We start from the raw sequence: 10492 nt of genomic DNA, 5'->3' as shown, positions 1-10492 counted from the left end.
CCAGCCAATCACAACCTACTCACCTAGCCAGCCAATCACAACCTACTCACCTAGCCAGCCAATCACAACCTACTCACCTAGCCAGCCAATCACAATCTACTCACCTAGCCAGCCAATCACAACCTACTCACCTACCCAGCCAATCACAACCTACTCACCTAGCCAGCCCATGTCTACTAAACTACCCAGTGACTTACTCTTAATCTCATCCCCGGTAGTCAATTCTGTTCCAGGCTAAATGTGTGACCATAGAGACACCATAGGCTATATCGGCCCGATTCAGAGAACATGGACTTAAGTCAGCATTTTTTATTTTTAAGTCAACTTATCTCAAGTCTGAATATAGGGCCCTATTTGAATCTGTGTGTATGACATTCTGACATCATGGACACAGACTAAGGGACCACAGACAGCTCACCCCACCCCCCCCAAACCAAAACATGTGTGGGGGGGTTTGTTTTATAGAGCACAGACAGCTCACCCCACCCCCCCCAAACCAAAACATGTGTGGGGGGGTTTGTTTTATAGACCACAGACAGCTCCCCCCACCTCCCCCAAACCAAAACATGTGTGAGGGGGTTTGTTTTATAGACCACAGACAGTGGATGATTGTGTTCCAACAAGTGGTATCATTATGCAGCAGGTGTGTGAGTGCTGTCGTAGCTATATGAAACTGTAGTTGCATGACATTGGCACGCAGGACCTATATTACAAAAACAAACAAAGTGCGAGGTCAAGTACAAGCCCTAAACATGTGAATTGTCAAGAAATATAGCGCACTGAAGATAAGCTTGGAGAGCCTAAAATGGTAGACACTGATTATTTACCATGCTGACAAAAATAGGTATATTTAAACAAAGWCTTTGTACRTGTCCCTAATGACATCCTATTCCCTACAGAGCACATTGGGCTCCTGAGTGGCACAGTGGTCTAAGGCACTGCATCTCAGTGCTAGAGGCGTCACTACAGTCCCTGGTTCGATTCCAGACTGTATCACAGTTGGGCGGTGCACAATTGGCCCAGTGTCGTAAGAGTTTGGCCGGGGTAGACCGTCGTTGTTAAAAAATAATTTGTTCYTAACTGACTTGCCTAGTAATATAAAATGACTTTTAACCAGAGCACTATGGGCCCAGGTAAAAGAAAAAAGTAGTGAACTATATAGGGAAGAGGGTGCCATTTGGGACACAACCATTGGCTTTCAAACATGGAATAATTTCCTTATAGAGAAACAGCACTTAACCTGATAAAACATGAAAATCAATATACATGGACCACCGTTCTGTTATAGGTCAGAGGTCAATTTGATTTAAACTTCTCCTCAATGGCATACTCAAGGAAATCTTCCGTTCRTGAAATCAGAAGCATTGTCTTCCGACAGATAACATTCTAAAGCGATGGTGATGCCATGAACTGTCAGTGCTGACGGCCGTCATGCTATCTCACGTAACACAATGAAATCCGCAGTTAACTGTAACTTACTCCACCTCGGTCCAAAACAAACTGCTGATAGGAAKTTGCATGTGGAGTGTGATCTGTACACCTCCTTTCCTGCGTGTATTTACAGATGTCTTTTTTACAGACAGATAGAAAAGGTTGAATGTGGTTTGTGAAAGACAATGATATGTGAAATACCCACTATTTTTGAAGGCAACGGGACAAGCAAACCAGTTCAAAGGGAGATTGTTGCCACTACCTCTGGGACATKACATTGTCCACATTTAGATTTAAAATAGTGAATGCTTCACTGGACTGTTCCAGCCAATACCATAGTAAAAGAGTGTCCAACGGGTGAGGATGCCTCCCCCTCCTCCCCCCCTCTCTATCCATCATGCTACTGAAGAGATACCCAGCAGTCCCTGYTGTGCTCTGGCCAATCAGGTCACCAGGTCAGTTCCTCTTCCTGGTGGGTTCCTCAGGGGTCTCGCTCGTCTCTCCAGGGGCCTGGGGGCCAGGGAACGCATGGTGGTACAGGTGCCTGTGACTGGCTGCAGCGGTATACAGCTTATATAGAGCCTGGAAAKGCGAAKAGGAGAGGAGAGGGGAAAAGAGGAGAGAGGGGTCGTCACTATCTGGCTAAAAAAGAGGGGTGGAATTCTACATATTAACCATTGTCAGAATGCTAAAGATCATTTGTTTCAAATGTGCAATATGGCSAAATACAGAAAGGGTACATCCTAGGTCAAATGTAGACTTATACAGAGCCTGAACAACAGCAGAGCAAGAGGGTGTATTTGGGACTTTAACCATTATTGGAATGCTAAAGATAGCTMGGAAAACATACCATAGTCCTACACTGACACAACTCCTCCCCCAGTGTACTTACCTCATTTGTGCTTCCCTGTTGAGAAAATAAGGGGGAAAAACACAGTCTTAGACAAATAATAAAAAATATCAAGTGTAATATAAATATGAACATGTTATAAATATTTATTTCCTTCAGAAACTCTTCAGAAACTCAAACTTTAAAAAAGACTTTGTGATCATTTCCAGACGTTGTATTGTTCAACACGGTCATCTGGGTGTATGTCGCCATCTAGTGGTTTGGATGCTCTGTAAATACATGTCTCTAGGTCAGGGGTCTTTTCTACCATGAGAGCTACTTTAAAAAAATTAACTGCTGTTTTTTCTCCAGCTTTCAAATAGGAACATTCTCCCCTCCCTGCAAATCTTCCCCTGGTCCATAGTGTACAAGAGGAAGTAGTGTACTATATTGTCAACTCTTCCCCTGGTCCATAGTGTACAAGAGGAAGTAGTGCACTATGTTGTCAACTCTTCCCCTGGTCCATAGTGTACAAGAGGAAGTAGTGCACTATGTTTTCTGTAAATATACCTGGTCAAATAATGGTTAATAAACAACTCTAAGGGGGGCTCTATAAAATCTAAGATTTTTTTCACCAAATTATGTTTTATATTTTCCCAAATTATATTTTCTCAGGTTTCTTTTTCTCCCTTCAGAATTACAATAATTCATAGAGAAACAACAAAATTGGATGTTCTGAGTTCATGTCAATGCTTAAATCACAGCAGAATACCATTTTGGTCTGGAACAAAACGAACACATTGTGTAATTTCTCATAATTGTGCATCTAGCTCTTTAATTGCACATCTAGCAGGTGAGGAATGTGCCGTCTAATTTGCCCTACCCTGTCCCGACACCCTGTCCCGACACCCTGTCCCGACACCCTGTCCCGACGCCCTGTCCCGACACCCTGTCTCGACGCCCATGTCCCGACACCCTGTCCCGACACCCTGTCCCGACACCATGTCCCAATTCCATGTCCCGATTCTCATGTCCCGATTTCTATGTCCCGATTTCCATGTCCCGATACCCCGATTCCCATGTCCCGATTTCCCATGCCCGACACCCTGTCGCCGACACCACTGTCCCGACACCCTGTCCCGAAGCCCATGTCCCGATTCTCATGTCCCGACCACCCGTGTCCCAAGGCCCATGTCCCGATTCCCGTGTCCCGATTCCATGTCCCGATTGCCCACTTCCCGATACCGCCGATTTCATGTCCCGATACCCCATTCCCAGTCCCTTAACCCGATTCCCATGTCCCGACCACCCTGTCCGACACCCTGTCCCGACACACTGTCCCGAACCCCATTGTCCCGATTCTCATGCCGATACCCCTGTCCCGAACCCTGTCCCCGATTCCCATGTCCCCGATACCCCATGTCCCGATGACCCGACCCCATGTCCGATTTGCAGTCCCGTTCCCTGCAAAGTCCACCCCTTATATTTACCCCCATGAAGTGGGTGTTAAAAAAAAAATCCCAGGGACAACCAGGGCTACAAAGTACAACAATTTGACATAAACAGTTGATTTCATGAGTTTTACTGACAAATGTCAATAAAATAAGGTCCGCCAAAGCAACATTCCTGATAAAAATGAATTTATATATATTTTACTTTATTTAACTAGCAAGTCAGTTAAGAACACATTCTATTTCAATGACCGGCCTAGAGGAACAGCTGGGTTTTAACCGCCTTGTTCAGGGCAGAACGACAGATGTTTACCTTGTCAGCTCAGGGATTTGATCTAGCAACCTTTCGGTAACTAGTCCCAACGCTCTAACCACTAGGGCTACGCTGCCTCCCCATACAGAAATGTTTTGCTCAGTGGGAAATAAATATCCAACTAGTTCAGTTTGACCAAACTGTTTGCGTTTGTGTGACAGCAACAATTAGTTATTTACAAGTATTATAGACACTATGTCCTGGAGTTCCTATGATCCTTCTATGTAGAATAACCCCTTACAGTATTATAGACCACTATGTCCTGGGATTTCCTATGATCTTCTATTAGGAATAACCCCGTACAGTATTTATGACACTATTGTCCTGGGATTTCCTTATGAGCTTCTATGTAGGGAAGAACCCTTACAGTTATTTATAGACCACTATGTCCCTGGGATTTCCTATGATTCTTCTATGTAATAACCCCTTACAGTATTATAGACACTATTCCTGCGGATTTCCCTATGATCGTCATATGTAGAATAAACCCCTTACAGTATTAGTAGACACTAGTCCTGGGATTTCCTATGATCTTCTATGTAGAATAACCCCTTACAGTATTATAGACCTATGTTCTGGCGATTTCCTATGATCTTCATGTAGAATACCCCTTACAGTATTAATAGACACTATGTCCTGGGATTCCTATGAGCTTCTATGTAGAATAACCCCTTACAGTATTTATAGGACACTATTGTGCCTGGGATTTCCTATGATCTTCTATAATGTAGAATAAACCCCCTTACAGTATTATAGACCACATGTCCTGGGATTGCCTATTGATCTTTCTATGTAGAATAAACCCCTACAGTATTTATAGACACTATGTTCTGGGATTTCTATGATCGTTCTATGTAGAATAACCCCTTACAGTTATTTATAGACACTATGTTCTGGATTCCTAATGATCTCTATGTAGAATAACCCCTATACAGTATTATAGACACTAGTCCTGGATTTCCTATTATCTTCTATGTAATAACCCCTTACAGGTTATAGACCCACTAGTGATCCTAGAGGATTTCTATGACTTCTATGTAGAATAACCCCTTACAAGATTATAGACACTATGTCTGATTTCACTATGATTTTCTATGTAGAATAAAACCCCTTACAGTATTATAGACACTATGTCCTGCGATTTTCCTATATCTCTATGTAGAAGAACCCCTCACAGTATTATAGACACTATGTCCTGGGATTTCCTATTGATTTTCTAAAATGTAGAAGAACCCCCTTACAGTATTATAGACACTATGTCCTGGGATTTCCTATGATCTTCATGTTAGAAGAAGCCCTTACAGTATTATAGGACACTATGTTCCTGGGAATTTCTATGATCTTCTAGTAGAAAGAACCCCTTTACATATTATAGACCACTATGTCCTGGGATTCCTATGATTTTCTATGTAGAGAACCCTTACCATATTATAGACACTATTGTCCTGGGATTTCCTATGATCTTCTATGTAGAAGAAAGCCCTTACCAGTATTTTAAGCCACCTATGTGCCTGGATTCCTATGATCTTCTATGTAGGAAGAACCCCTTACCAGTATTAAAGACACTATTGTCCTGGCGATTTCCTATGATCTTCTATGTAGAATAACCCCTTACAGTATTATAGACCACTATGACCTGGGATTTCTATGATCTTCTATGTAGAATAAAAAAAAAAAAAAAAAAAAAAACACCCTTAAACAGTATTTAGACACTATGTCCTGGGATTTCCTATTTGATCTTCTTGTAGAATAAACCCCTTCAGTATTATAGACACTTATGTCCTGGATTCCTATATTCTTCTATGTAGGGAATACACCCCTTACAGTATTATAGACCACTGATGTTCCTGGGATTCCTATGAGCTTCTATGAGAATAACCCCTTACAGTATTATAGAACACTAGTCCTGGGATTTTACTATGATCTTCATGTAGATAACCCCTTAACAGTATTTATAGACACTATTTCCGGGGATTTCCTATGAGCTTCTATGTAGAATAACCCCTTACAGTATATAGACACCTAGGTCCTGGATTTCAATATGATCTTCTATGGTAGAAGACGCCCTGTACAGTATTAATAGACACATGTCCTGGATTTACTATGATCTTCTATGTAGAATAAACCCCTTACCATAATATAGACACTAATGGTCTGGGATTTTCCTATTGATCTTCTATGTAGAATAACCCCTTACAGTATTATAGGACACTATGTCCCTGGATTTCCTAAGTGATCTTTTGTAGAATAACCCCTTACAGCATTATAGGGACACTATGTCCTGGGATTCCTAGATCTTCTGATGTAGAATAACCCCTTACAGTATTATAGGACCAACTATGTCCTGGGATTTCCCTATGACTTCTATGTAAAAAACCCCTCTACATATTATAGACACTATGTCCTGGATTTCCTATGATCTTCTATGTAGAATAACCCCTACAGTTATAACACTATTTCGGTGGATTCCTATGATTTTCTATGTAGTAGGAATAACCCCTTACAGTATTATAGACACTATGTCCTGGATTCCTATGATCTTCTATGTAGAAGAACCCTTACAGTGATTATAGACCTATGTCCTGGATTTCCTATGATTTTCTATGTAGAAGAACCCCTTACAGTATTATAGACACTATGTCCTGGGATTTCCTCATTGATCTTCTATGTAGAAGAAGCCCTGTACAGTATATAGCACACTATGTCCCTGGATTTCCTTATGATCTTCTATGTAGAAGAACCCCTTACAGTAATTATAGACACTATGTCCTGGGATTTCCTATTGATTTTCTATGTTAGAAAACCCTTACAGTTATGATAGACACTAGTCCTGGGATTTCCTATGTCTCTATTTGTAGAGAAGCCCTTACAGTAATTATAGGACCACTATGTCCGGATTTCCTAGATCTTCTATTGTAGAAGGAACCCCTTACATATTATAGACACTATGTCTGGATTTCTATGATCTTCTATGTAGAATAAACCCCTAACATATTATAGACACTATACCTGGGATTTCCTATGATCTTCTTGTAGAATAACCCCTTACAGTATTATAGACACTTATGTCCTGGATCCTATGATCTTCTATGTAGAAAGAACCCCTACAGTATATAGACAACTATCCTCCTGGGATTTCCTATACTTCTATGTTAGAATAAACCCTGTTACAGTATTATAGACACTATGTCCTGGCATTTTCCTATGAGCTTCTCTATGGTGGGAAAACCCTTACAGTATTATAACACTATTGTTCCTGGGTTACTATATCTTCTATGTAGAATAACCCCTTACAGTATTATAACACTATTGTCCTGGGATTTTCCTAGGACTTTCTATGTAGAAAAACCCCTTTACAGTATTACGAGGACACTATGTCCTGGGATTTCCGTATTGATCTTCTATGTAGGAAGAACCCCTTTACAGTATTATAGACACATTCCTGCGGATTTTACTATGATCTTCTATGCTAGAATAACCCCTTACAGTATTATAGACACTATGGTTCTGGGATTTCCTATGATCTTCTATTAGAATTTAACCCCTTACAGTATTATAGACACTATGCCTGGAATTTCCTATGAGCTTTATGTAGAATAACCCCCTTACAGTATTATAGAACACTATGTCCTGGGATTCCTATGATCTTCTATGTTAGTAGAATAACCCCTTACAGTATTATAGACACTATGTCCTGGGATTTACTATGATCTTTACAGGTATTATTAGGACACTATGTCTGGATTTCCTATTGATCTTACAGTATTATAGACACTATGTCCTGGGATTTCCTATGATCTTCTATTGTAGAAGAACCCCTTACAGATTATTAGACACTATGTCCTGGGATTTACTATGATCTTCTATGTAGAATAACCCCTTACAGTAGATAGACACTATTCCTGGGTTTCCTATGATCTTCTATGTAGAAGAACCCCTTACAGTATTATAGACACTATGTCCTGGTTCCTTATATCTTAAGTATTAGTAGACACTTGTCCTGGGATTCCTATGATCTTCTATGTAGAAAACCCCTTACAGTATTATAGACACTATGTCCTGGGATTTACTATGATCTTAACCAGTATTTATAAGACACTATGTCCTGGATTTCTATATCTTCTATGTTAGAATAACCCCTTACAGTATATAGACCCACCGATGTCCTGGGATTTCCTATGAGCTTCTAGTAGAATAACCCCTTACAGTATTATAGACACGTAATGTTCCTGGGTTTTCCTATGATTTCATGCTAGGAATAACCCCTTACAGTACTTATAGACACTATGACCTGGATTTTTCCTATGATCTTCTATGTAGAAGAACCCTTACATATATAGAACACTATGTCTGGATTCCTATATCTACAGTATTATAGACACTATCCTGGGATTTCCTATATCTTACAGATTATAGACACTATTCTGGGCATTTCCTATGATTTTCTATGTAGAATAAACCCCTTACATATTATAGACACTATGACCTGGGATTTCCTATGATTTTCTATGTAGAGATAACCCCTTACATTATTATAAAGACACTATACCTGGGATTTCCTATGATCTTCTATGCTAGAAGAAGCCCTTACAGTATTATAGACACTATGTCCTGGGATTTCCTATGAGCTTCTATGTAGAAGAACCCCTTACAGTATTATAGACACTATGTCCTGGGATTTCCTATGATCTTCTATGTAGAAGAAGTCCTTACCTTCTAACAACTCTTGTATAGCTTGTGAGTGTCCATAGAAATGTTATAATAATTTGTAGCTCCAACCAATCGGGCTCTACAGACTTTTCTGCAAAAAGACCYGGCCCCYGAGGCCCTTTCGGGATCCGCCCTTKTCACACAAACCTCTCTAGCTCAGCCACCAGTAATCACAYAGAYTAATTGTTGGTATCTACRGATGCAGAWGAAATAGAYTAATCCAATGGTACAAACCAATCACACAATGTTTAAAAAGTGGTTAGGAGTCCATAATGCTCCGCCGTTATGGTGAGACTCATTTGGTTAMGGTACACATTTATAAGGTAACGCCGTAGAGTACATGGTCAGAAATAAAATACCGGGTCGACTCAATTAGAGGTGAAGTAAGGTGACAATGTCCTAAAATGGACACCTTATCCATTTTYGACACACTGAACTTTCCCCTTGGTACAGATCTAGGATCAGCTTCCTTTCCCCCAATTGTAACTTTAACCATTAGTGGGGAAACTTCTACACTGAACCAAGATCAGGGTCTAGGCGCAACTTCACGCTACTCCTCCTGGTCATACATAAAGTAGGTTCTGGGACTTACCTGGTCCCAGAGGGCTCCAGCCACCTGGTCGATGACCTGGCCCAGCTCTCGGTACTCCCCAGAGTAGCGTATGTAAGCCCAGGTACACAGGGTGATCAGCGCCAGGCCMAGAATCATATTACACACGCTGGCGATGATGTCCACCCCCACGAAGCCYGTGATGCCCGCCACCACGTACATGCTGAAGATGACCACRAACAGCGTGGCCGGGGTGCGGGCGGCGTGGAAGATGTTCTTGGAGTCGTTGTGCTTGATGTACTGAACGAACACCTCGTCCACCTGAAACGAGGTTGGTTATGTTTAGGGTTGCAAAATTAGAGTAAATGTCCAGGTTTTTGTCTTGAACGGTACGAACCCAGTGTATTATGAAGTTTCTCTCAGATTCGTCTCACTCTGGTCAGTAGTAGAATAACCTCCCAGAGAGAGGCAGCTGTTCAGTGTAGTATATTGGTTATAGTCAAATAGTTTCTCTCCCCTGGTACGGATAGTCGCTCACACTAGGAGAAGAAGTACGATTAGTAAAACACGTTCTCATAATATGCTTCGCTGGAAAAGCATTATGTATAACCCACTGTTGTCTCAGCCAACCTCCCTGGAACATAGTGTGATAAATAGAGAGGCACGAGGTTAAGTTCGTACACAGAACAACTATCTGTTCGCTTCAAGGAACACCTCTTTCCATATGGTAAACCTAACGTTCTCAGTAGAACGTACTCAGAGGAAGTACGTGCTACGCTATGATCCTGTCAACAAATGTCTTTTACTCGCTTGGCTCCTAGATAGTCAGGCATAACGTTTTTACAGACATAGAAGTAGCTCGTACTTATGTTCGTCAACGTTCTTTTCCCGTGGATATGTCCTTAGGTGTAACTAGAGGAACGTAGTGTCACGTATGTTTGGTCAACTCTTCCCTCGGTCTTGTTTGGTTAGCTCCGATCTAAGAGGACAGTAGTGCTACACTCGTCTTTTCGTTCCCAGAACCAATGAGAAAAAAAAATGTACGTTCCCACATTCCCAAGGAACCAAAATGTGTGCAGTTTGGAAGTGGAAACCAATCCCTTAACTGGGTTTATTCTCCAGAAGATTCCCAGCTTGTCCCAGAAATTCTGGTTGAAGGATTGGCAGATTTCCTGCTACCACTCTGATTCCTGGATTTCTGGGAAAAA

General features: G+C 41.2%; 1 protein-coding gene across 1 annotated transcript in view; it reads right to left on the bottom strand.

Annotated features, from left to right (window-relative positions):
* Positions 1-294: 294 nt before the first annotated feature.
* LOC112072060 (atlastin-1-like) overlaps positions 295-10492 on the bottom strand; it is a 42502-nt gene continuing 32304 nt past the window's right edge. The window contains 3 exon segments of the mRNA XM_024139476.2: positions 295-2013; positions 2324-2338; positions 9327-9605. Of these exon segments, the coding sequence (XP_023995244.1) occupies positions 1888-2013; positions 2324-2338; positions 9327-9605 (420 nt within the window). The 3' untranslated portion in view covers positions 295-1887.

Source organism: Salvelinus sp. IW2-2015, unplaced genomic scaffold, assembly GCF_002910315.2.
Source record: "Salvelinus sp. IW2-2015 unplaced genomic scaffold, ASM291031v2 Un_scaffold1811, whole genome shotgun sequence".
In the NCBI taxonomy this organism is placed as follows: Eukaryota; Metazoa; Chordata; class Actinopteri; order Salmoniformes; family Salmonidae; genus Salvelinus; species Salvelinus sp. IW2-2015.
Note: the sequence above shows the minus strand (reverse complement) of the source record. Positions and strands in the feature narration are given on the sequence as shown.